Consider the following 27,825-nt stretch of genomic DNA (forward strand, 5'->3'; position numbering starts at 1 on the left):
ATGCTGCAAAGACAGAATGGCTTATACTGATTTTTACATCAAAATTAAAACCATTAGCACATCCTGGTTTATACCAAAGTTTAGCTGCTATAAATAAGCTTACTTCTCAACTCTCACGGTCTCTGATCTGAATCATTACTTTGAAACCCAGCTCAACTACAATGCTAATCTCAAGTGTCAAAAAAGTCTCAGTCACTTCTGACAGCCTATTTTCCCCTTAATTGCAAAATACTCTACATACATATAGAATTTATCCTCTGGTCCAAGTTGTTTTATTTCCTTGATTTAACATAGTTTCCCCTGATTTGCATTTTTATTCTCTTGCACCCATTTTAAAGAAAAACTAGGGTCCCGAGTTGGATACATCACAGACTTTCATTGAGGAATCTTTGGCACAGTTGACGCACCATATTATTACATCTATTAAAAAGTTATTTGTTCAAATTTGTCATAAAAATGTGAAAACATTTTATTCTATGTACAATAATGTACACAAATTTAAATAGGTCACCAAAGAGACCAGAAGTAATTAAAGAGGTATATTTACAGTAGCACATCACAGTAAACGGAAAACCATTCACAGATTCAACACTGATACTGTTTTTGTGCTTGGTTACACACTGAAGTGAAGCAGATTACTCCATTCTGGATGAACTGAATTTTAAACAGATACCTCAATGATCAGTAAATGCTATTTTAATCAGTATCGTCATCAATCAGTTCTTCAGCTGCCGTGCCTGTGTGCTGAATCACTCCGTTTCTTTCTCTCTGAGCATCATCATCACAATCTGTACTGTCATCTTCATTCAATTCCCTGTCAGATTCGGCAGCAGCTTCTCGTATAGCTTCCTCTGGATTTTCATTGGGTGCAATAAATCCATTGTTGTTAGATGTATTTGTGTTATCCTTGATATCATCTTCAATGTACACTTTTTGATGGCACATTGGACAAGTATCTTGAATGTACAGCCATTTCCGAAGGCAAAGTGCGTGGAAATAGTGATTACACGGTGTGATACGAGCAGATGTTGTAAACTCATGGTAACAGATTGCACATACATCATCTATTTCTTGTAGGCGGCTCCCCTTTATTTCAGGAAGTGAATTAATTTTTTTTACAGCAGTTCTACGATTCATGAATGTCTTCCAGCCATTTTTCGCTTGTAAGTAGATGTTAAAATAGGCATGTAAGCACATCATACAAGCCCGGATTTTACTTCCTGACTCAAACATCATAGTATAAGCCCCATTTCCAAACATTACTACTCCAAATATAAATTCAATAATATTGCCTGTTGAACGAACATAGTAGACATAATCATCAAGCTTTTCCCAGAGGACATTATAGTAGCCATCAATCATGAATAACGTATAAACAGTGAGAGAAACTATTACTTTTAAGCAGAGCTCCACACAAAAGGCTGTAACTGCAAATAACCATGTATTTAGTGCATAGTGATGCCAAAGAACATAACTGAGTATAACAGGAAGAATAAACAGGCAAGCAGAAACAAAGAGCACAGGAAAATGTCTACGAAAAGATGACACATGAGAGGCACTGAGCGACATTAATACGGGGTCTGTCATTCCATGGATGAAATGCAGGACTGCTGTTAATAAAAGGCACATGTTTCTGCTTAAGCGAATAAGTCTCTCTTCTGGTCTTAACCCACTTAAACCAGTCTGAAGAGCCAAAATGAAAAATAAAACAGGTGCTACAAAGCCAAGTCGCCTGTCGTCTTCTTCAGTCGATCCAATGAAGGCCAATATTCCAAGACCCAAGTAGTGGGCTACTGAGGAGATGACAGCACTCATGCCCAGGACAGTGAGTGTGGAGTCACATCCACTAATGATAAGGTTGCAAATGAGGTCCCAGAAGTCATCCCAAGAGAGAAAGAAGGAATCCGTTTCACTGGCCATTCTTAAAATGTACACTAACACTGTAGCCTGAGCTGTAACTCTTGTCAGCCAGAAGACTCTCAGGACATCTGGGAAGCGGATCCTCTTCCAAGTGTCCTCCATTAACAACTGTAACCCATAAATTCGATACATGTGCCTCACTAAAAGGTAAACGTATCTTGTGGAATAATAAAACCACTTAAGTTTCACTGCCAAGACAAGCACTGTATTTAATGTGAGAATCAAGGAAGAAGTAAAAACTAAAGTCTCTCGGATGTGTAACGGTAGTTCTGTGATTAAGCCTATTACAGGAACCAAGAGATCCAAAATAATTAACTGTGAATAGATGGAATGAATTTGGAGTAGTGTGATGTATCCAATTCCAAATGTTAGCTGTAGAACAATGAGTGCCATCCACAGTGAGGGCCCTTTTCGAGGAAGCAGCTCAATTCCAAAAGCTGATGTGTTGTAGGCACCATAGAAGTCAATGTGCAAAGCAGCATAATAATTTACCAACACTGAAGTCGCAGCTAATAGAAAGGCTGAGCTGTACATGTAAAACTTGAAAAGTGATCGCTGTGACAAGATCAGAACAATACTGGATACAAATATACCTAAAAAAAAAGAGAAAGAGGTCATTCGAATGAAACTTTGTTAAAGAATGTTTTTCCATTAAAAGTTACGATATTCTTCCTTTAATAAGTATGAACATTTTCAAACTGATGAACATTATGCCTCAAGACAATTTAGGCTTAAAGGCCAATAAATGTTTTGTAAAATCAGAGTTCAACAGGACAGATCAAACATATCCTTAACATCTTACTCCTTATTTTCTAATTTTCAAAGTAATTCAAGTAGCATTATATCTCCAGAAACCAAATTACTAAAATATTTCCGAGATTGTTGTGATATACACAGTTTAACAAGCTTTAAACTTGAAAGAATGTATACTGTAATTTCAAAATTATTCAAAAATAGTTTTCTTAGATACACCTGTCATTTAAAAGTGGACATTTAATTTCCAAATACATGGGATTTTGTTTAAAGTATCTTTAATATTAATATCTCATCTTGATACCAAAGCATTTAAATGCTTTCTTCTCTGAAATTACCCTCTGTGTTTTTTTCAGCTTAACTTTATTGAGGCTTTCAATGGGTAGGTGGAAGGTCTCTCCAGGTGAATGTCACATTGCACCTGAAAATATGTGGGTTATTTTCAAATATCCCTTGATACTGATTTCTAACATAATTCCACAGTGATAAGAGAACAGACTCCATATGATCTCAATATCTTTGGACCATGAAATTTCTGCACCTTGTTTTATGCCCCTGGATATGTTCCAGTGTCTCCTAGTTTACAGTCTATGGGAACTTAATAGAATTTGTATACTATTGTTGTGTGAAAACTGTATCAATCTGAATTATGTTGAATTCGTTCACAGTGCTTTTCAGGTCTATTATATCCTTCTCTGTATACTAATTCTATTAATTTTTGAGAGTTTGATATTGAAACGCCAACTAAAAATCATTTATCTACTTAAAAAATTGTAATATGTAATTTAACTATATATAACCTTGTTTTGTATGTTCCAAGTCTCCTGTAAATGTGTTATCATACTTTGATAATGTAAAAAAATTTGAAGAAAACCTTAAAAAAATAGTTAAGATAATTTCATTACAAAAACACTAAAAATAAGCAAAATGGACAACATTTATTCCTATTAAATCTGAGATTTTTCTTAAAAGTGTTCTTTAGGATGTCAAGTTTAAGTTTTACATTTATAGTTACTCCTATTTCCTCCTTTTACTTAAACTGTGAACTCCTGCTGGCTCTTATTTTTCCTGCTGCTTAAATCTGAGAATTCTCCCTTGGGTCCAAACTCACTTTCTGTACATACTTTCCTACAGATACCAAACCTGTCCTCCACGTTTCCTTTCTCCTTATGTTTGAGTCTTTTTCTTCAAATGTGTGTGTGTACCAAGCTGCTTCAGTCATGTCTGACTCTTTGTGACCCCATAGACTGTAGCCTGCCAGGCTCCTCTGTCCATGGGATTCTCCAGGCAAGAATACTGAAGTGGGCTGCTTTGCCCTCCTCCAGCGGATCCTCCTGATCCAGGGATCAAACCCGCATCTCTTTACATATCCCTGCATTGGCAGGTGGGTTTTTTGTTTTACGGTTTTTTTTTTTTTTACCACTAGCACCACCTGGGAAGCCCTTTCTTCAAACAGTCATCCTTCTGATTATTCTTCAAACTAAAGTAGCATTCAGAAAACCAAAATGTATTTTAGTAAGCTTCCCCCCCTCCCCAACTCCATAAGCACCAATATACGGTCTCATATGCACCATCTTTCTTGGTGCTCTGACAAATTTTTAAGTGAGATTACAATAAACATTATTATCCAAGGTTTCAACTATGGAAACCACATCCAAATATTCACCTATTTCTACTTCTGCACTGCAACTACAATACTCAGAATTTCTAAAACCTAAACCTAAACTCACCTCAAACAGCTCTTCCTTTCAATTTCCAATTTCAGTCAGAGATACCATTATTATTCTTTTAGCTGTACCTCTGGACCCCCATCCTCAAACTCTGATATTAGTGACAAATTCTACTAATAACTATAGCTCCCTTTTCCTCAATGACACCCATCTATTAGTCTGTCTCAAAAACTCTTTCATTCAAATTCACCTACAAGCCACCAAAATGCCTTTCTTAATGTCTGTGGCTCAAAATACTGCAGCAGCTCTTACTGATTAAAATCTACAGGTCTTGTTCTAACATTCAAGGACCCAATTTGCTATAAAGTATCAATATCCCTCTCAACACAGGAACCAACACTTCAGATTTCTTTCTTAAACACACCCCTTCTTCTCTGCTGTAATTAGTTGTATTTACATTCTTCTCTTTGCCTAGCAGGATGGCCCCATCAACTTCCCAAATCCCTGACTGTCCAAATCCTACCCATCCTACAGACACTCAGACATTACCTGATACTGTAGTTTATAATTGTGTGTGTGCGCTTAGTTACTCAGTCATGTCTGACTCTTTGTGACCCCATGGACTGTAGCCTGCCAGGTTCCTTTGTCCATGAGGATTCTCCAGGCAAGAATACTGGAGTGGGATGCCATGCCCTTCTCCAGGGGATCTTCCCAACCCAGTGATAGAATCTTGATCTCCCACAGTGCAGGTGGATTCTTTACCAGCTGAGCTACCAGGGAAGCCCCAGTTTATAATAACCTGACCCTAATATATAATGTGTCCTTGATAGCAAGCAAGGATCTGAAGTTTTACATCTATGGATTCCAAAATATTTTGTAGAAAATAAAGTCCAATTAGTATTCACTAGGGAAATAAACATTTCTGTTGAATTCTGAATTATATTTTTAAAGGCAACCATGAAAAACAGCCCACTTGGAAATGAAAAATTATGACAAGACAAAGCTGAGAAATCAAGCCATGGAGTACAGAAAGTGACAAACTCCAAACTAAACATCCATCTCCCCATGTGACTTCAGTATGTAACCAAGACCGACAACGCACGTTACAACGCAGGTGTTTCACAACCCACTGCAGTCAGAAGCAAGAGCCAAGTTCCTCCAAATGATGACTGCCCACAAATTTTATTTTGGGCCAATCTGTCAGGTCATTTGTGAGAAACAGAACAAAAGGGAACAATCACCTGGAAGGTAAATACATCGACCTCCGTGCAAGAACTACCCGATTTGCTGAGCAAGTGGACCACTAATAATCTCCCAAAAAGCTGTCAGCTGGGAATGGCCCTTTCAATAGAAAATGGGCTTTTTTTTTTTTTGAACAGGATGAGAAACCCCCTTCCATGGGATGTAACAGAAAATAGAATTTATTCAGCCACCACATGCCATATGTAATCTTACTTTCTCTACACAGAAAAACAAAACTCAGTAGTTTTCTCCTGAGACAAAACTTAATCTAAAATAAGTCAAAATTAAATCAAGATAACTTCAGTTCTACTTTATGCCACTTTTTAAAAAGGGAGAGAGTTAAGTAGGAACTGTAAATTATTTTTAACTTGCTATTCACAAAGTGGTAAATTAATCTTTACCTGTCAGCATTCATGAACTTTGCTATAACTTATAACCAGACTTTATTCTAATAGCTTTTTTCCCACCACTAAAGCTTATTTTTACACACAGATTAAGGAATGATTTGGGTTTTTAGAAATACTTCCAGATAAAAAGTGCCATTTTGCTTTCTGCAATGTACCAAAAGAAAAAAAGAGAATATGACAGGCAAATAAGGCAGTGAGACTACAACTTCAAAGACTGGGTATCTCCTTGTGAGTAACAATCTTATACTACTCTTTCCTGATCAAAATCACTCCCCAAGATTTAATAATGACCAACATTTCCTGGTGGCTCAGTGGTAAAGAATCCACCTGCCAGTGCAGGAGACACAAGAGACACCGGTTTGATCCCTGGATCAGGAAGCTCCCCTAGAGTAGGAAATGGCAACTGGCTCCAGTATTCTGGCCTGGAAAATTCCACAGACAGAGGAGCCTGGTGGACTACAGTCCACAGTCCATGGGGTCGCAAACAGTCAGACACAACTGAGCACATGCATGCCACCACAAACATTTCGAGAATAGTGTAACATGATTTTAATTCCCACCCAAAGTTTGCATGCATATGAGGTTCTTAAATTTTTCCTTTATACTCATGTTCCCGTGTATGGAATACAGAATCAGCTCTCATTTTCACAGGAAAAACGTAAGTCAACTTTCCAAGTCTCTCAAGAACTCTTCCCTCTCAAGGCCTTCAGGAAGTGTTGTCAGTAACACCGACATTTCATTTCATTTTCACAACTCCAGACATTCAACTCTTGATATTTAACCTGTAGGCCTAAGAAAATTTAGCTCCTAGACAGGAGTCCTCACTAGGATTTAAGAGTGACCTGCAATAAGTAATTAAGGCTATATATAAATGCTGCTTTACAAGGAAAAATCACCTTGGGACAGTGGCAAATAGAACTAACTAACATCACAATTTAGGGATCTGGTTCTCCAGTGATTAGAGTTTTACTAAAGTGCTCAAGGCAGGAAAAGAGGCTAGAATCCGAATCAATTCAGGTGCTCTGAAGCTACAAATGAATTCAATTCATGAAAGAGTTGAGGGCCTTTTCAATTTGGATTACCAAAAGTAAGCCAACAAAACAAGCAGACCAAAAAAAAAAAGCCCAAACAAACAAACAAAAAAACCACCATGTACATCATACAACAAAATGTTTAACTCTTTTATGTGTAAAGTCCATTCACACCATTAACCATTCTGAAGTTTGGGACTAAAAACTGGAAGGAAATAATAATAATACAACTCCCCAGGTACCTTCAATACCTTTAATATATAACCTAAAGCAAGCTGTGGAAAAACATTTCAACACCTGACAGAATAAAGGTGAAACAGTACTAAAATAAATCTTATAACTGCCCTATTACTCCCAAGGGAAACCTATGCAATGAAATGTCGAACAAATAAAACATCTTGAAATGTTAATCTGTAGATGTACCTGACAAACTATAGCATAAAATTTTTTTCTATCAAACTTTTAAAAAAAGATACTCTTATTAATAAGATAAATTGCTTTTTAATTTTAACAAGTATGTTTTTATTAAAAACATATGAACATGATTTTTTTAAGTCCAACCCTATAGGTATTAAATGAAGAATTAACCAAATTTTGCATAAACAAACACACTCATGGATAAATACTTCTTTTTGCTTTTTACCCAAAGGAGATCCCATTATAACAACAGAGTCTTTTTCAACCTTTTCAAAAAACTGCATTTCTGAATACTCAGTGGGCATCTTCTTACTTATTGACCATTCATGTTTCTTCCTCTGTGAAATGCCAGTTTATCTTTTGCTCATTTATTTATGGAGCTGTTTTTCCTTGCTGAAAATAGTCATTTAAAAAATATTCTGACTACAGACTCTTTGTAGCTATCTGTAATGCAAACATCTTCTCCAGATGTGAGGCTGCTCTTTTCTCTTTCTGATGCTCCCTCTGATTAACAGAGGTTTTTAATTTTAATATCAATGAATTTATTATTTCATACATTTGCTTTTATATAGTTTTAAATAACTTTTCCCTTACTCTAAGATAAAAACAAAAAAGTTCTACATTTTCTTCTAACTTTTTAAAGTTCTGCTTTTCACATTAAGATACTAGTCCACTTTGAACTATCTATATACTGATGTGAGGTAGGAGTCAATATAATTTTTTCCATATAAGTAACTAAATTACCACAAATTGAATAGTCCACATTTACCTCAAATGTACTTCAATTCTACCTCTGAAACACATCAAGTTTCTCCACATACATAGATAGTCTGTTTCTGGGCTTTCAACTCTATGCTCTTTATTGGTCTAGTTGTCCATCTCAGTGGTTCTCAACCAGAATCAGATTTTGCACTAATCATTTGGCCACAATCGCGCCACCCCCACCACCAAAGAATTATCCCTCCAAAATGTCAATGGTATCTGCTCAGACTCCCTAGGCTACCCCAGTGCAGTCAATAATTACAATTGCTTCACTTTGTTTTTACAGTCACAGGTTTTCTGAGTTCCTTCTACAGCACCAAAAGTAAGTCACTTTTTGCAACAACTTCACTGCGTGGCTGTAACTAGTACACATATGAATAGATTCTCTTTCAACAGAGATTTAGATTAACAATTTTTGTTTTGTTATTACCAACAATGCTGCAACAAATATTCTTGCCCACATTTTCTCTAAAACTGTATCTTCAGGCCAAATATTCAGAACTAGAATCGTGAGTCAAAAGGTATAATGAATTTTAATTTCAGTTGACAGTGCCAAGTGGCTTTACATAGAAATAACAGCTTACCAAAACTGTTTAACATCATCTATTTTCCCATATCTTTGCCAAACTAGTTTTTATTCAAACTTTGAATTCTTTACCAATCTTGTAAGTAAAATTTTAACTGCATTTCTTTAATTATAAATGAGGCTGAGTAATTTTTGTTTTGCTTATTGACCTTGTGCATTTCATTTACTCTGATATGCTTATCCTGGGGCCTATTTTCCTCCGGGAGTAAATATTTTTCTTATTGGCAGAGTAAAACTCTTACTAGTACTTCAACTAAATATGACACAAATATTTCGCCCTTAGTGTGTCATTTAAAAAAAAACTTTGTGAAAAAGAATTTTGTCATCAAGAAGTATTTCATTTTTATGTACTCAAATTTATCAAAACTTCCCTTGTAATTTCTGGATTTTCTCTTATGTTTAGAAAGGCCTTTTCAAGCCAATGAATTGTCATTCTATGAGTAATACTATTAAAACAAACTCCTCTGCTTGCATTTTCTGCCTTGGAATTAGATTTGCTAATTCAGCATTACACTGCACTGGGTTACATTTCATTTAGCATTTAACACCTCCTAAGAATAGCTTAATATTCTTAAAAATTAAATATATTATGATATGATCTAATTTGGATCTCCAAAATGAGATGCTTTGTATTCTGACCTGCAGAAGCCTCATATTAGTTTGATACCATAAAAATAACAGTTTCTTGTAGGAGAGTAAATTCTTTAGACACTATAAATAAAACTGGATGCAGAACAGATTTCCATCTTGACAATTCCATCTTAAAGAAAAAGGTGAGACTGACAAATTTTGAGATTTATATTCAGTAGTACACAGAGGTCTACAATTATTAAAAAACTAACCAGGGAGAACAATTGATTTCAACTATCTTTGGGTATCTTTTACACACAAACCTGTCACTTTGAATAACAAACAAGATCCTTCATTGTTTTGCTGTTCAGTTGCTAAGTCGAAACTAACTCTCTGCAACCCACCAGGCTCTCCTGTCCTTCAATGAATGGTCCTCAAATATTTAGGACATTTATTTTTATTCAGGGTGAAATTTTTTACCACCAAAACCAGTTTTTAATAATTTTATTATTCTTACAAATATGATAAATTAGTATAATTACATTGTCATAATGTGAGGAGCTTCCTTTGGGGCTCAGATAGTAAAGAATCTGCCTACAATGCAGGAGACCTGGATTCAATCCCTGGGTCAGGAAGATCCCCTGGAGAAGGAATGGCAACCCACTCCAGTATTCTTGCCTGGAGAATCCCATGGACAGAGGAGTATGGCAGGCTACAGTCAATGGAGTTGCAAAGAGTTGGACATGACTGAGTGACTAATACACACAATGTGAGGAGCAGCCAAGAGATAGACTTGGAAAATATTTTGTATCTTTCATAAAGTCTGACCCAGAGAACATTCTGAGATCAAAATTTTCAAATAAACAGCACCAACATTTTGCTGATGATTTCCAAAAACCAAATTATCTGTAACACAGTAGTATGGTCTTAACTGAAGTATAAAAATTTTGTTTAAAAGCTATTAATACTATGTTTACTAGTAGCTAACAATTAAATGTTCCTTACTAGATTCCAGATACTTTTACAAGAGCATATAGCCTTACTTATTGCCCTTAACACTCTATAAGAGAGATACAATATTATGGTTCATCTTCAAAAAGGTAAAGAAAAGAGGCACACAGCTAAGTAACTTGACAGAAGTCACATTCTTATTTAACCTGTCAAATACTAACTTCCATGATTTGCTACAAAAATAAGAAGCATGGATATAGTACAAAGAAAATACCAGTTCAATGTTCTTCAACTACCAAAGAGTTAATCAAAGAAAATACTCCTTTAAAGTTCCCTAGCCTGAAGCTCAACCATGAGCGCCCTGCACTGAAGTACCTGGTATACAGGCCAGAACATTCAAGGCATTGGCTACACTGCTGCCAGAATAACTCTGTGAATCCTCTCTAACCCAGTTTTGGGGTTTTTTTTTTTTTTTTTGGGCTCCTCCTCCTTGGCCTCCTGCCTCCTCTCAAAGCAGACTAGGGAAAGCCCCTCCTACCACCCTCAAATCCCTTACACTTGTTATTTATTGCCCAAAACAGAACTGAGTAATTTCAAATTTCATGAAGTTTTCTAGGAGGCTGTTAGCTTCTACTCTCTAGCAAACTTTCTCTTCTCCTATGGGGTTCAGGAATAGAAATGATCAATGTTCTCCATTTCTCAGTCTCCCCACCCCAGGAATCAGCACAGGTGCTGACTACAGGCACGTATGTTGTCATGTCATCAATTAAGGTGGAGAGGTGTGTGTGTGGGGGGGTGGCAGTCATGAGTTCAGCTGGGACCACCTTTCTACTTATATAATGAAACAAGCAACTGCCTTATTATGATGAGGAACTTCTAAATGACATGAATAAAATGCTTTCCCAACAGGTCCCTGTTCTTATTCATTTCACTGTAACATTATTTAACTAACTTCATTTTTATCCCCCCCCCAAATATCAGGATTAAACAAAATATGTTAAGTACAAAACATTAAGGTTGCTAATTCTCTTTTTATATTGTAGCAGAAAACAGTAGTTTCAGGTGAATAATATAATGATTCGCTATTTCAATATACTGGAAATCACACAGCTCCATTTTTGCTACAAATGATGAGGGCATCACATTTTTGCAGCGGTAAGTGGGATTACGTTACTGACCAGTCTTGTGCTAAGGAACATCACATTCACATTTGTTAGTTTTAAGGCCTAGCGTTATGATCATTACTATACCATTCTGCATCTGGATTACAGCTGTACTGAGGAAGAAAATGAGGCACCCCTGATGTCTTAAGACAACGTTAAGACTAGGATCTTGCTGTGTATCAACCTCTAGAACTTTCAGTTTCCTCGCCTGTAAAACGAAACTATTCATAACACCACCCAACTTCCTTTGAGGGATTTTTGAAAGTCAGGTTAGATAACACCAGTGAAAATGCACTGCAAAAGTAAAGTATCAAAAAATGTCAAGGGTTGTTATTTATCGCTGAAAAGAAAACTCAATATTATTTTTTAAAAGAATAAAGTAGCAACAGATGGCTTCTAACTCAGACAGGCTTAGAAAGGATCTCACCATCCGCTCGTCCTCAGCAATACTTCAAAAGAACTACCTCACTAAAACCTGACACCCTGATTATTTCATCAACAAAATCTGCCACGTTTCAATTCCTTAAAAACTTAAACAGAAATGCTTCTCACTCCGGCAATGCAAGAGAAAACGGGGAATGAAGTACAACATGCTTTTCACACTCCACTGTTACAGAACGAAGATACTGATTTTCATAAATCTCATCAGTTTCTAGCCACCTTTTTATAACCGTTCTCAATACCTTCTCCTCTATTCACGGAAAATTTTAGGACTCATTATCAAGTATCACCTTCTTCATGAAGGTCTTTGGCAAGTCTCAAGATTTGATTGCCATTCTCTTTCGTGTGGGTGTCATTCAGACAACAACACACGAATACTGCGCATTTTGGAAAGGGGGAAACTGAGGCCCAGGCCTTGGCACGACGAGCCCAAGGTCACACACGGCGAGATGGCAAAACGTAAGCAGAGGTGCTGTTTTTCCAAGGCTGTCCGTAGGACGCGACTCACTCCCCAAGAGAGCAGCAGGCACAGGGCCACATGCTCGCCCATCGCTGTTTCCTCCCCACCCTCACTCAAGAGGCAAAAACCAACAGGAGGCTGACTCGCCCGGAGGATCGCTCTGCTGTCAACTCCGACACAAGTGTCATCTCCTCCTCCTGCCCGGCCCACAAAGACGCCGCCCCCCCCCCTCCTTGGGGTAGGGGGTAAACAAAACTAGTTGACACACACACGCCCCACCCCCCCATCCACCTGCACACGGCCGCCCTCCCACTCCTGCACTTCTCGGCCCGCTGAGCCGTCCCCGGACGCATCCTACCCCGTTCCCCTCACCAAGGAGCCGGAGGAAGATCTGGAGTCCAATGCAGAACCGGCTTTGGCTGGAATCGTGGTAGGAGTTGAAAATGGCGTCGATGATGTAGAGGCAGGGCACCCGGAGCGCCACTTCGAGCGCCGCCCAGACCTGCTGATGGGCCATCCGCACCTGCTGCTGCGGGGGCCCCACCGCCGCCATGAGCCGCTGCCACACCGGGGCTGGGCGGGCCGGGCAAGGCCGCGCGGGGCAGGGCCCGGGACGGCGGCCGGGGGCGGAGGCGAAGGCAGGCGACTCCGCCCCCGCCCTCCCTCCTCTCGTGTCTCTCTCACGGCCCGCCCCGCCGCCCGCTCGCGTCTCTCGAGCTGGAGCAGGCGGCGGAGGCGGCGGCTGAGGCAGCGGCGGCGGCTCCTGGGAGGCCTCCGGGTGTCGGTGTTTCCGGCCGGCTACGGTCTGGCTCCTCCTCCCTCCACCGCCTCCCCCGCCCGCGGAGCCACCATCTTGACCTCGCCCGCCCGCCCGCCTCTGCCGTTGCTGCTGTTGCCAGACCGGGAGGCCGCGCCCGCGGTCACGCGAGACCGCGGAGCCCGCGCGCCGACGCTCGCGTCATAATCCGGCGCTAGGGGCGCTCCCCGTGCAGTCATCACGCTCGGCGTAGCAGACGTCCCTCTCGTTGCCATGGTTTCTGCGCCTTCGCGGCTTTTGGCGCCACCCAGTGGCGCAACCTCCGGGTAGCTGCCTCACCCCTAGAAGCGTCGGGGCAGTGTGGATTTCCTTGCTTCCGTGGGCGGGAATTATTTGTTACTTCAATAGAGCCTATTAAACGTCCCATAAACATGATTCAGAGCTGCTGGGAGTTGGAAAGCCAAAAGGCGCCGCCCGCCAGAGCCACTCAACTCCACCGACAGGCCGGGTCTGAGTGGCCGACCTTCCGGCGAAGATGCTACCAGGCCGCCTGGGGTTCTGTTGCAGGCGTCGCTGCTCGCGGGTTTTGGAGCAACGCTGTGGTTTGGGCTGGGTGTGGTAAGCGATACCGAGAAAAACATCCCTTTGCACATTATCCTTCCTGTCTCCTACCCGATTGGGCAGAACTGCGGACACTAGTTGGCCACATTAGTATTATGTAAAGGGCAAGACCTCTGGCCTTGGTATTTAGGTCACATCTTTGAGGTACGAACACCCAGGCAATCCCTTCTCAAGGCGGAAGAGACCATACTTTTTAATGTTTCTGTGGGGGATTAGAACATAAGACCAAAATAAGACACTTTGACATGATTATTTTAAGTTGAAGATAGTTGAGACACAGCAGGAACAAACAAAAAGCTCTCCACCTCAGCACTTAACCCTTCTATTTGCCTAAATGATCTTAATTTCGTGAAAGTCGCTCAGTTGTGTCCGACTCTTTGCCTGGAATTTTCCAGGCCGGAGTACTGCAGTGGGTAGCCGTTCCCTTTTCCAGGGGATCTTCCCAACCCAGGGGTTGAACCCAGGTCTCCCTCATTGCAGGCGGATTCTTTACCAGCCGAGCCACAAGGGAAGCCCCAAGAATAAGGGAATGGGTAGCCTATTCCTTCTCCAAGGGGATCCTCCCGATCCAGGAATCAAACCGGAGTCTCCTGCATTACAGGCGGATCCTTTACCAACTGAGCTATCAGGGAAGCCCTCCATTTGCCTGAAAATCAGACGTAAATTTCTATTGGTAAAGTTGTGTCCTGCCCCCTTACCAAGAGGACAGCTCAGACTCAAAACACCCTCAAACCTTATTAAACTAATCCTTATCTTCTATTAGTTTTCCCCATATGTTTACCTTCCCAGAGTTTGCCATCCTTGAAAGCCTAAACCCCTTTTCCTTTTATCCATTTCTCTACAATATATGGTTCTTCGTTAAGATGCTGTATAAGCCCCAAACTGTAGCCACCTCATTGAGTTATTCAACACTTAGCTTCTCCCAGGCGTCTGTGCACTGCATGAGTCAATAAACTCTTCTTTTTCTCTTGTTAATTTTATTTTAATTTTTATCAGTTTAATTTCCAGGACCCCAGTCACAGAACCTAGGAAAAGGCGTTTGTCTCTCCCCTTCCCTTTCCTATCCATGTTTTAACAGTTTCTGATTTAAATCTGATGCACAGATTTTTATTAGTATAAGAATTTCTAATTAAAACTAAATACCACCTTGGGACCAGAACTTTCAGGATGGTGGCACAGTTGTTCTTTCAGATAGGACTTCAAGCAAGTCTCTTTAAACTCACTAGGTCTCACTTTCCCCATCTGTAAAAATGAAGGTTTGAATAAGATCCTGGCAAGGACTTAAAAATACTACCTTAAAATTAATTTATAGAAAAATTGTAGGAATTTTGAAGATAAAAGATAAGCTTTCAAAGAAATAGCTGCAATTCACTGAATCTAATCTCTCTGGCTTCTACATTGGTTTGAGTGTTGCACAGCTCATGTATATAGTAAACAGAGTCTACCCAGAACAATAATGTGGTGTCTATGTATTAATAAATTACCCATGTTAAAAAATAAAATTCTGTTTCGTTTGACAGTGGTTCAAAAGCCTTTCAGTAGCTCTAAAGAGTCCTTAGATGTAGAATGTGTAAAACTTAGTTTGAATTTTCAGTTTATATTTTCATCAGCCAAGTCTTTGTTACATGCAACAGGAACTGATTCTGGGCTATCTGAAGCAAAAGATTTTATTAGAGAATTGTTTTAATTATTTCCTCAAGATTTCAAGCTCCAAGAGTGACCATGCAATTGGTCAAGCTTATTGGATTATATCTCTGTACCCAGGGCTTCCCAGGTAGCACAGTGGTAAGGAATCTGCCTGCCAATGCAGGAGACCCAAAAAATGCAGGTTCGATCCCTGAGTGGAGAAGATCCCCTGGAGAAGGAAATTGCAACCCACTCCAATATTCTTGCCTGGAAAATCCCATGGACAGAGGAGCCTGGGGGACTATCGTCCATGGAATTGCAAAAGAGTCAGACACCTCTGAGCACACACACAGGCATCTGTACGGAAGCTGCACCAGAGGGTAGATACAAGCAGCTCCCTTAGTGGAAGAAAACAATAGGAAACCAGCACTTAGAATTTCCACCCCCCCCCCACCAATGTATTATGTATTTTTTCCTTTGAATGAAAGATGGGGGTGCTGGTAGGAAGGGTAGGGATTGATAGCCCCCCCAAAGGATAAATACATACCATAACTTTATCTCAGACCTTGGGAATTAATTAAGAAATAATCTCTGATCCTAAATTACTTTATAGTTTTTCTCATTAAATTTCAGATACACTCATCAAGACCAGTGAATCCCATGGCCATGTGCCCACTGAAACACCACCCACCGTAAAGCGGGTCCCTAGGTCAAAGGCAGTATTAGGCAGGACACATTGATGGATCAAACACTTGGAAATCATTGGCTAAGTAGTCTGACCAAAACCCTGTGGACAGGAAAGGCAAACCCATACCTGGAGACGGGAAGATTCTAGTCAGGGTCAATCACTGTCCTTCCAGGAGTCCAGTGTAATCAACTTGCTATCAAGCAGATGACATATGAGGTGCTCAGGGCTGAACATGAGGGAGTGGCCAGCTAGTGAGTGGAGACCATGTTGTTGGCCTCTCAATAACCTGCATTTCTGGACATGACGATGCGCATGAGCCCATTATGCCAGTACTGGGTTAGCTGGTGACGCGGCTGCTGGTTAACTGGCCACGCCTATTTACTTGGTTGTTGAGTGCCTCTACTGTGGTGGACTGTCCCCAGTAGGCATTGTTATACAACCCAAAGCTCTTTACTCACATGCCCAAGCCCATAGATGTCTCCGCTGCTTCTTCTCCAGGCTTCCTAGTCCCAGATCTTTTTCATTCCAGGCCCCTAATCCCCTAGCCATCTTATTTGCCACTTGCCAAGAAGCTCTAATCTTAATTCAAGCCACTTCCCTTTCCACACAAAATGGATGATCAGGAATACTGCCCCAGATTCCCCTGTCATTTAACACTACTGAGTAGGACTGTAGGGCAGCAAAAGTCTGTTTTTGTTTTGAACCCATATCCCAACAAACCAATCTGTGAAGTTAGCTTGGGCTTTTTTGGCCTTCGTCAGCTAGACAAAGAGCCTCTCAAGCAGCCTCAGCTGTGAGTCGTGGGAGGGACCGTGGTGCGAAACTTGTAAGTGCGACATGGGAGCCTGGGCTGCCTGCCTGTGCACCTAATTTCCCCTGGCCCTGCTTGTCATCAATCCCAGGAATACCACTTCCACCTTATGATGGATTGACTTGGTGGGTCTGACAAAACTTAGGGCACCTTGGGCTATAGGGTCGCTTGATGCCCCACGAGATGCTCAGTTCCTACCAAGGCCCATCAGCATGCAAGGAGCCATTTGTGAATGACATATTCTCCACTGAAGATTCCTTGGCCTTGCTACAGAAACTAGAAGTCTACCTTGGGATTCTCCAATTGGAGTCTGCCATAAACTCCTGTGACTGCTTTGCATATCAGGTACTCCTGTCCTGTAGAAAATCTGCCGTATCAAATGGCTCATGCATTAAAGCTAATTACACTGCAGCCTGTACCTGCTACAGAGCCTCTCTGTGCTCTGCATCCCACTGAAAACTGGCAGCCTTTCAGTCAGTGTATGAATCAAGAGCAGTATTCCCAGGTTCTGAATTCCCACAAAGAAGGCTGGAGCTTGATGTGCTTCCTCGGTGGCAGAATAATACTGATAAAATGAGTGAGATGCAAAAATTCATTCTTTATTGTGGAGACATCTTGACATTCAAGCAGACCACCGGACCTTAAAAATTTCACTGATGTAAAAAAGATGCTGGTTCCTACTAGTGATTATTTCTTATCCTTGGGACTACAGTATGCTACCTACATATCTGGCCCAAGTAGTAATGATGTCACGAATGTAATAGTGACGTTCTGTGGAAGGTTCAGATGGTCCAGGTCTCTCCAGACTACATCATGACAGAGGGTGGGTGGGTACTGCGCTCTGTCCTGGATGAACACAGTTGCTTCTGACCCCACATCCTCAGGCCCAGTTCCAGACTCATGGCTCCTGTTGGTACATGTAGGTTAGGTCCTGAATCTCCTTTGGCACATAGGCCCACCTGAGCATGTTGAAAGTAGACAAAGTGAAGGGAAATGAGCTTTAGAACTGTTTTGTTTTTTTTTTTAATAAGAGTATGCATAGCTTTGATTTTAAAATAAAACTCAATTACTCAGTCTATCCATCTATATCTACCTGCCTAAACATGTTATACCAAAATTCAGTTTTAGCTTCATATTCAATATTTTCTGCTTGCTTTTGATTCAACCTTGACTTCTTAAATACCCAGAGGCAGATCCTGTTTTCTCAGTTTCTGGCCTCTTGAAATCGTGTGTGATTGTTGGTCAAGAAATCTTGCAAGTTATCATATCTAATCAGAAGGATGTCACTGCTAAAACATAATTGTAGCAAGAAATTCTTATGTGCTTTACATATTGAAACATGTCAACTGACGTGCGTTATGTATATTTATTATTGCTAGAGTGAATTTCTGCAATGATTGTGAAAGCTGTACATTTACGTACAAAACAATTATTGTAAACTTCTAAATAGTTTAAAAAAACTAGACAGAATTTATGAAACAACGCAAGCCACTGGACATAGGCGATGAAGGGGGCAATGTCCACGAGAACTGGAAAACAAAGTGAGCCATACAGTTGCTTCGGTCCACTGCCTGGAGAAGTGTTCTAGGCTGTGGCACAAGAAGCGAGGGGAGGTCAGCAGACTCCCTGTGGTGAGGAGATGGGACTCAGAGTCCTGGGAGCCCAGGTAACTATAGAGTTCACAGGGCAGAATGCCAGGAAGCAGAGAGGCACACACAGAGAGAACTCTAGAGATCTGCTGACCAGGCCCTAAAGGCATTCAGCTGAGTAATGACCCCCCCCACGTGACAGGAAACTACCAAAGGCCAACAGAAGAACCATCCGAAAGGATTACAGGAGACAATACTCAGAGCTCACACACACAGGGTGCTGGGTAATTCTTGTTCCTACCAGTAAGAGTGGCAAATGTCCTAATTCACAAGGCATCAGTCAGAGAATGAAGAAAGGTCTTGCTTCATGATGGAAAAAAATTCATCCCAGACTAAATGCTGCTCTGACAAATGCTCAAAAACAAGATTCAAAAAGATCAAACTGTTCAAGTAACTTAACTATTCCAGAACAAAACTCAAAAATGTTTTTAGAAATATGAAAATAGTTTTAATCATTTAAAATAATAGTTCAGCTTGAAAATGACTATTTTAATGGCTTGTCCAGTGTGAAGTGGCTGCACCCTGAGGCTGTTCAGAATGACATATATTGAGTTTCTTCTCATATGTGCATTCAGGGTGGGAAAAACTGAAATTAAAAACGCTTTTTCTAAGAGAAAAATGATCTCATAAGCCCTATATTTCCGGTCCAGTTAAATCCTGATTCATGTTTTTCATTAATGTATATCAAATGTACTATGCAAAATGGAATAATTATTAAAAAACCTAATGCCATCCATTATACTTAAAAAAAAATCACTAAAGATGTGGTTTAAATTGGGAAAAAAAACCCAAAACTTTTCTACATACTAGTTTCTCATCATTTTTAATTTGCATAATTAAAGTTATACATGATACTAATATATTAATACAAGTATATAATTTATTAAAATTATGGAGTTAATGAATACAGTTCATGGTTAAGAGTTTGATAAAATCATTGCTTTTTAATCACAACTTCTCCATCAAGTGGGAGCATTAATCAGCAACTAATACTGACACCTGCAAAGGAAAGCTTTAGCGCTTCTACAAATTCCTGGATTGAATCTGTAAGGACTCTGTGAGCCTCCTGACTCCTTTAGTCTTTCCTTGGTTCAGTTACACATCTCTTCTGGGTCAGGCCATCCAGCAAGTGCTTGGAGAAAACTGTAATGTAAATGGATATACTCAATTGGAGAAAAAGGTTAAGGGACCCTTATTTTCTTCCATTCACACACAACTCCTGCTCACTCTGGAACTTTCAGCCTAGGCATCCCTGCTCCCACCTTCCCAGTCACCCTCTTCACCCCCCACAACCCAGATCCCCAAATGTGGGAGGTGCCTCCCGACGTGTGCCTGTAAAAGCCCATTTGTTTCTGTATGTGCACTTAGTACATGGTACTGACATTGTTTCCCTCATGTCTATGTCACCAGATGGTGATTCCATGTAGGCAGGACTCGGCTGCACTCACCTGTGTCCCTGGCCCTCTACCCAGTGCCTGATTTGGAGAATTCACAGAACATCCTCATTAGCCAGTGAATGGCTTTCAAAATATGGACCTTCTGCTAAGTAAAGCAGATGTGTAGCAATCACTCACAGGCGAACTGGGAAATGGTAGTTACCCTGACACAAAGACTAACGGAAATATTCACGATATACTAGTCACTGTGATGACAATTACCGTATGTTAACTCATTTAAACTCAAGCACCTTCATTTCAGGACACGTTCAGTTGTTAACTCCAACCTACAGATGAGGAAACGAAATCGTGAAAGATTCACGATTTGCCTCAGGTCACACTTCTGTGTAGACCTGCCAGGAAATGAATGAGTGAACCTGAATTCCATGAAGGCAGAGCCCACATGTCTCCCTTTCCCACTAATACTCCGGGCCTGGTGTGCAGAACAAGGTGAGTGAATTCACTTGGGTGCACCTGACATGAGCCGCCTCTCCCACACCTTACAGCAGGAAGGCAGCGCCTAGCCCCTGGGCAGGTGGCTCCCTGACTCATTCCTCAGTTTCTCCCCCACCTCCCTCCCCATATTGGCTCAAGCCCCAGCCTGCCATCTTGAGCTTGAGGAGAGAAAGCAGTAGGCACCCATGTGAGAAGAAACCCAGTGTGTGGAAGAGGAAGTGATGAAGGCAAACCCAGGAAGGCTGCTCTGTGGGATGGGAATGGAATCCAGGCGCCCTCTGCAGGATCACGTGACTGCCAGAATTCCCTGGGGGCCTGCCCTGCACCAGACACTGTTCCTTTTAATCCTTTTAATCAACCCTCATCTTCAGCATGCCTCTCACTGCTGCTGCTGTTCCAAACTGATCTACTGGCAACGCTCCAAACACTCTGAGCAAACTGCACCTGTTAGTCTCTTCAAGCAGCACCTGCTTCCACACCAACTCCACTTAACAAAATCTTGCCCAGTTTTTAAGAGCCACTTCAAACACTATCTCTCTGAAGACCACCCCATTCAATTCTCAGAGCTTTTCTTCCCCACTTTCACACTCCCACGACAACTATCACCCACATGGACACATTCTGTGTCCCAACTTTTTCTGCATTTGTGTTAGGTTTGCTGCTAGCCTGGGAGTTCCTTAGAGACAGCATCTAATGTCTCTTCATATTTCCTTTAGCTCATGTGGACAACAGGCATTTAATATTTGCAGAATAACACACAGAGCAGCAATCCTGTCCTTACTGCCACCACTGCAAGAGAAGGACAGGCAGCCCAGCCCAATGCCAGGTACAATCACAATCCTGAGAAAGCCACACTTTGCTTTTTTTTTTGGCCAGGCCACACAGCTCTTGGGATCTTGGTTCCCTGACCAGGGAATGAAGCCAGGCCACAGTAGTAAAAGCCTGGGCCACGAGGCCACCATGAATTCCCAAGCCACACTTCTCTGTATTTCTTTCATCAGGCAAACAGGCCCATGTGGCTTCAAAGTGCCCCAAAACAAAGCTCTGAAAGGTGATTCTTGACTATTAGTCACCCCAAAGGTAAACTGACTCCCTACAATTAGTCATTCCAACAGTAAACCAAGGTGAGGCCTGGAAAACTCACAATCTCCGACATTCCTTAGGGCTCCTTATGTTGGCCCTGATGTTGCCAGGAAGGAAGATGGAAAGGGAATTTGCGGCCTGTAAAGATCCTCAATTTTAACTCAAACTTTAAAAAATATCTAGCAATTGGCAGCTACTGCACAAGCTACAGCTGGAAATCTAGTTTTCCTATCACTTAATGTAGTCATTCTTTAACATTTTCTCTACCACAATAAACCTAACATAAGATACACTCTCCCCACCCTGCTCCCCACACACTCATTTAGGCATGCTAAAGTAGGGAACTGAGTCAGTACACTGGAGTAATTGTCTTCATCCCTCCCTAATTTAGTCAGTCATAATAAGCAAGAAGCACCACTCTGTCTTGCTTTGGACGCCACGGCTTAGGCCCATCGATTTTATTTCTTAAGTCCATTCTCCTCCCACTGCCACCACCCTAGTCCAAGCCACCATCGTCTCATGCCTCAACAACTACAGAAGCCCTGCTCACCCATCTCCCTGCTTCCATCCTGGCACCACTCCAGGCAAGTTCCCACATGACAGCTGCAGTGATTTTGAAAACAGCATTGTGTCTTCCACTTTAAAATAACAAATGCCCTGTGTACAACTGTCTATTAGGTAATAAGCATGTGAAATCATACATGGAAAACCTCATTTTGCAAATGAGAAGATCCTAGGCCAAAAAGAATATTGAAACCATGTACCCTGGGTCAGACAGACAGAGCCAAGGTCAGAATTCAGAACTTGTAACTGTGCAGACAGGTCTCATTTCAATGAGCCACACTGCTTTCTCCCACGTATGTGGCTCATTCTGTAGTGTGTTAATGGAAGACAAGTGAAGTTGTATGTATTGATTGAGGGCCTGCTTTCAGGGTCACAAAATGTTAGATTACCAGGAGACAAGAGGGGTGAGATCCAGCCTGAGCTGATGCTTTCAGGGTGACTCACAAGTAGATCCTCCCATCTCAGGATCCACCTCCTCTAGCCAACTAGAGGACAGGGGCGGCATTCCAAATCCAGGACTATGTGATCCACGTGGGGAGCATAGGATTTCACTGGTTGGATGTGCAAGATTTGTGTCTTCCACGGTTTTCCATGCACCTGATGAAGAAGAGTGGCAATTCGAGTCTCTGCAGCTTCGGCCCACCTCTGCCACTCTGGCTTGGTAGCCACTGACAGTGTTTTCCTCCTAGAATCACTGGTAGCTCCATTTTTCAACTGGTTGCTGATAATCTGCTGAGGAGAAGGCCAATGCTCTTCTATCTCACTGCTTCCAGGAGGCTGGAGAGTCTTCCCTGGGAAAGACTCCACATTTTGGTGAATATGCAAAATGCCTCCAGCATCCTGTTTTAGCAATCGGCAGGCAATGGGCCAGCCTTCTTCAGAGCTGGGAATCAGCCCCAGATTCACCCGGTCCGCAACGTTTGATAGCTTCAGTTTTCTGTTATCCCCAAAGTGTATTTGGCATCGATCAGCTACTCCATTGAGTTCAAGGTTATTTCTCAGAGCAACTACTGCATGGGGATTCCACTCACAAGCATGGACGAAAGCAGCCTCGGCATGAACTAGGAAAGGCAAGGTAAAATAACCAATCCCCGCATAGAGATCCACCAGCACTTCTCCGGCGCAGGGCAGCGACGCCACACGAAGCTTCTCAGTGATGTTTCCGAAGGAGAACATGCACTGGGTCACGTCAAACTTATACCGAATCCCATTATCCACATGCTCTACCCAGCCGTGGTTGCCCAGCAGCATCCTCACCGCTGGAGTCCGAGTGCTATCCGGGGACACCCGCCCTCGTTTGGCCAAACGCTGGACGCCAAGTGCCGAGGCAACCGTCTCCCAGAGTTCTGGCTCCAGATGTCTCCATTGCTTGCCTTGGAAACAGTCCTCACTCAGCAACAAGAGGTCACCGTGTCGTTGCCAAGATCGGGGCAGGTCAGCCTCCAACTCGGCCGACCACGTCACTCCGCGGCCCTCTACCCAGCGACTCACCTCAAGACACAGCCTTTGGGCAGGTGAGTAACTCTGGGCCTTCTTTGAAGGAACAGGATCCAGGAGCTGCGTCAGCACACAGGTGCTGCCTGGAGCCACACGATTCCTCAGCTCCTGCAGATGCTGCTCAAGGAGGGCCTCCCTCAGAACCGGTAGCGCCACGGTGCCATCCCGCAGCTTTTTCACACGGTGTTGTCGATCCAGGAGTTTCTGCTTCTCGAGATATTCCCTGTATTGCTGGGTAAATCGAGGCTCAGTCACAACTGCAACAACAGCAGTGGGCTTCCCGCCTGTCCCTTCCATGTTGTTGCTGGCCCCACATTCTCTCCGACTCCCTCCACCTGCCTCTACACATCCACGCATAAAACAGGAAGAAAAGCTCGCACATCGCCGGCGGGGGCCGGAAGTGACGTCAAACAGGCAGGCCGGAACTAAATTATATTATCTCTCTTGTTGACGAATGGCGTCGGCGTCGCCGTTGGGTGTGAAGCCGCAGCCGCCATCTTTGTTGTGGTCAACCATTACTTGCTCCAGCCTATGAGAAAATTAGTAACAAGAAGGATTTACAAACTTAGTCGACTTGAACTGTCGACTTATAAACTTCAAATTAGTTGGTATCCTCCAGAAGCCTCAGTCACTCTCTTCCATGCTGTTTAGCGATCAAAAGAGAGACATGCCCCTGAAATGATGCCCTATATTTGGAGAAAGCCTTCCCTTAGTCTCCTGCTGCACCTAAATCTCAGCCTGAGATGAAATTATTCTCAAGGCTAAACACACTGTAGGGACACCGGTCTCCTTTCGCTTTCTAAACCAGGCCAAACTTTTTCCTGTGCTTTTGCCTCTACACTTGCTGAAATGCCCTTCCCCAGAAGATAAAATGCCAGATTTGTCTGAAGGTTATCTTCTTGTGAGGCCTTCATTAAACACTCAAAAGTGTCACTCTCTCCCCTCCACGTTATATCTATTTAACACAGTGATTCCTTCTTTAGCCCCTGATTTTCTATTTATTTGTTTACACTTAATAGCCTTTCTCCCTCAGACAGGGACACTTATAGTTGCTCAGTCATGTCCAACTCTGTCATTTTTTTTTTAATCTGTTCCTTCTTTAGTCTCTCTCTCTTTTAAATCCATTTTAGCTGCACTGGGTCTTTCTTGTGATTCACTGGATCTCCATTGTGGCGTCCAGACTCTTAGTTGCAGCATAAATGCAGGATCTAGTTCCTGACCAGGGATCACACTCCGGCCCCCTGCATTGGGAGTGTGGCTTCTTATCCACCGGACCACCAAGGAAGTCCCTCTTGTCACTGATTTCTAACTTCAGTCCGCTGTGGTCAGAAAACATACTTTGGTATGATTTCAATCCTTTTAAATTTATCAGGGCTTGTTTTATGATTTAGTGTACGGTTTATCCTGGAGAATGTTCCATGTGCTCTTGAAAAGAAGAACATGTATTCTGTCGGTGGTGGTGGAGCTAACAGGCCTGTGTGTTAGCTGATCCATTTTTAAGTTCATGCTCAGATAAAGTAATTCTGTCGTCACTACAATTCACAAACATAGCCTCAATTCAGAAACCTGAATGCCTAGTATTGAGTATATCTAAATGCATGGCCTTATTTTATTCCCTTGTATTCAACATACTCCCTCCCTTTGCTGAAGCTCACTTTCAGGACTGCTCCCACTCTTTTCCTAACCTGGTTATTCCCTGAGATTTCAGAAATAAATCTCAGGATGTGCTGGATAAGCATCTCCTGTACAAATCAGATCTTTATCAATGATAGTCATAGCCGCATGCTCTTCTCTTATAGCTCTTCCCAATGCTTTTTCATCTTTAAATTTGGTTAATGGCTATCTTCCCCCAGATGTGTATGTTTGACGAGGTAAGAAACTGAATTTCCTCTCCTCATTATCATATTCCTTACTGTATTTAAGAGGTCTCACCACACATAGTACTTCCTCATAAAATATTTGTAGACTGAACATGAGTGAATGAAGAAAGAAGAAAAATCTGCAGGTGAAAATAGTTCATGGCCAGAAAGAATTTTAGCTCCAAGATATTGCCACTAGATGGCAGCAATAACCAGTACCAGAGCAGTTGAAGTGTCTGAATCCTGGGTTTCAGATGGTTTGGATTTTCCCGACTTCTCAAGGAGCCTATCCTTTCCAGTAGGCCTTTATTCATTAATCTCTATTAGACATCCCTTATTGACATGGTTAATCCAGACGTGTGAGTATATTTGGCAGCAAGTAACACAAGCTCCACAGCAGGCGGGGAGGTGTATAAATTTTAAATATAACAGCCCAGGGCGGGTGTAGCTGCTCAAGGAAATCCTCAGTTAACCAGGCTCCCTCTCAGCCTCAGTGAGATCCTTTCATCCTTGTGGTTTCAAGACAGGCACTACATTTCCAGGCTCTGTGAGCTCACTGGGGCAGGAAGAGTAGGGCAGAGCTAGAGGAAACAAGAAGTGTCCGCCGCATAGACTTCTGCCTACCCCTCTGGGACAGAAAGGGGTCTTACTGCCAACCTCTGACAGCTGCAGAGGCTGGAAATGGGGTTGGTTTTAGTGTTTGATTGTGGAATTAACCAAGAACGCATAAGGGAGAGTGAGCAAAAGCCAGGCTTTAAGTTGACATTCCTCTAAGGCACTAGGCGAAAAAGCCCCTGGAAACAACAAAGAGTTCTGAAGAGGAGTTTAGAAGAACGACAGGAAGGAGACCTAAGAGACAAGAATAGCATCTATGGAAAAAGTGTTCATAAAATGTACGGTTTACCTAAGAAAAGGCTGAGCTGACTCTTGTTTACCTTCACCTTCACCCAGCAAACTCCAGTGTGTTTCTGAAGGTTCCAACTCAGATTGGGGATCACCTTTTTCAGGAAGTCTTTCCAGGCTTCTCTCTCCTTCACCTCACATCTGGGTTTTTTTTTTTTTTTTTTTGGAAGGACAATGTAAAGCAAAAGATTTTAAATTGTTTTAAATAGGGGAACTGAGGAAAATAATAATTAACATTTAACAAGTGCTTACCATGTGCCAAGCACTGATGTCAATGTTTTAATTAACCTTCCCAAGAACTCAGTGAGGTGTATTTTAAAGAAAAGGATATTGAAATTATCACACAGAGAGGAAGTGGTGGAGCCAGGATTTGCATGAAGGTCAGCTGGCTCCTGAGTCTACATTTTCACTTGTGCTGGGTCTTAGTTGTGGCACATGGGTTCTTTTAGTTGCTGCTAAAAGGCTGTAAGATCTAGTTCCCTGACCAGGGATCAAATCTGAGCCCCTGCATTGGGAGTGCAGAGTCTTAGCCACTGGACCACCAAGGAAGTCCCTGCATCTACATTTTTAACCACTCTCGCCATACTGCTTCCAAGAACAATTTGACCACACTGCTTTTCAAAAGGCTCCAAAATGATGCAGTACACCCCATGAGTATGCCAGATGGTCCCAGTGGGAAAGAAGGAGAAATACTAAACTTTTCAAATTTCAAAATTTTTTTGTATCTCATATCTTTAATTTCTATATCTGCATATATTTAATAAAGTACAAAATACATTAGTACTATAACTCTTTTCCAAAATTTGTAAATAAAATATGTAGATACAAAGTTTAGAGCTCTCAAGATTAGAGTTGCTGGCTTAAAAGCCTGGTGCCGGTGAATACTTAGTCTGAATGTACATGTGTTACCAGGTCTCTGCAGGGGTGTGTTCATGGGAAAACAGACGGGAGGGACTGCTTCAGTCCCTTTGTGTGGCTGTAGTGAGGGCGCTGTGAACATACTCCCCGCTTTCCTCCTGTGCAATGGATGCTTCTTACCCACCTGGCCAGTCCATCCACCTGTAGGCTTTAGGACGACCTATCACAGCCCAGGGAGAAGGCCGAAGGGCATTGCTATCCTGCATCTCCCCCTGCACCCTCCTCGCCTTGAAACTCAACTCAGGCATCACCTCCCCTACCTTCCCCAACACACTCCCTCCCTCCCTCCCTCAGCCACACCCTCACGTCAGGAGGGGCTCCTGCTTCTTCTAGGGGGCCCTTAAAGTTGCTGTTCATTTTTCACATGTGGCACATGCCACCGAGTACAGAGATCCACCTGGCCGGACAGTGACCCCTTCAAGAGCAGGGGTCCACATTTTCTTTCGGTCCTGACCCTCAGCACAGTGCCTGGGCAAGATGGTGCACAGCAAATAACTTTGTGGAGAAATGACTTTTCAGCGACTTCTCTGGCAACTCGGTGGGTCGTACTCTGCACTTCCACTGCAACGGGTACAAGTTCGATC

General features: G+C 42.2%; 2 protein-coding genes across 3 annotated transcripts; both read right to left on the minus strand.

Moving 5' to 3' along the window:
- Nucleotides 1-359: 359 nt before the first annotated feature.
- On the minus strand, nucleotides 360-13,294 carry RNF139 (ring finger protein 139). Its single transcript, XM_043879432.1, has 2 exons — nucleotides 12,746-13,294; nucleotides 360-2,513 (listed from the first exon to the last, which is right to left on the minus strand). Exons 1-2 carry the CDS (start codon nucleotides 12,924-12,926, stop codon nucleotides 697-699), a joined length of 1,998 nt encoding a protein of 665 aa, XP_043735367.1. The 5' UTR covers nucleotides 12,927-13,294; the 3' UTR covers nucleotides 360-696.
- Nucleotides 13,295-18,228: 4,934 nt separating this feature from the next.
- TRMT12 (tRNA methyltransferase 12 homolog) lies at nucleotides 18,229-23,947 on the minus strand. Of its 2 annotated transcripts, none has more exons than XR_006336409.1 (2): nucleotides 22,454-23,947; nucleotides 18,229-19,668 (listed from the first exon to the last, which is right to left on the minus strand). XR_006336409.1 is itself a non-coding variant. In XM_043880213.1 (2 exons), exon 1 carries the CDS (start codon nucleotides 23,916-23,918, stop codon nucleotides 22,542-22,544), a length of 1,377 nt encoding a protein of 458 aa, XP_043736148.1. In that variant the 5' UTR covers nucleotides 23,919-23,947; the 3' UTR covers nucleotides 18,229-19,668; nucleotides 22,509-22,541. The 2 variants fall into 2 exon arrangements, 1 of the variants encoding a protein (XP_043736148.1); XM_043880213.1 differs by having other exon boundaries at nucleotides 22,509-23,947.
- Nucleotides 23,948-27,825: the final 3,878 nt, after the last annotated feature.

This window comes from Cervus elaphus, chromosome 21 (assembly GCF_910594005.1).
Source record: "Cervus elaphus chromosome 21, mCerEla1.1, whole genome shotgun sequence".
NCBI lineage: Eukaryota > Metazoa > Chordata > Mammalia > Artiodactyla > Cervidae > Cervus > Cervus elaphus.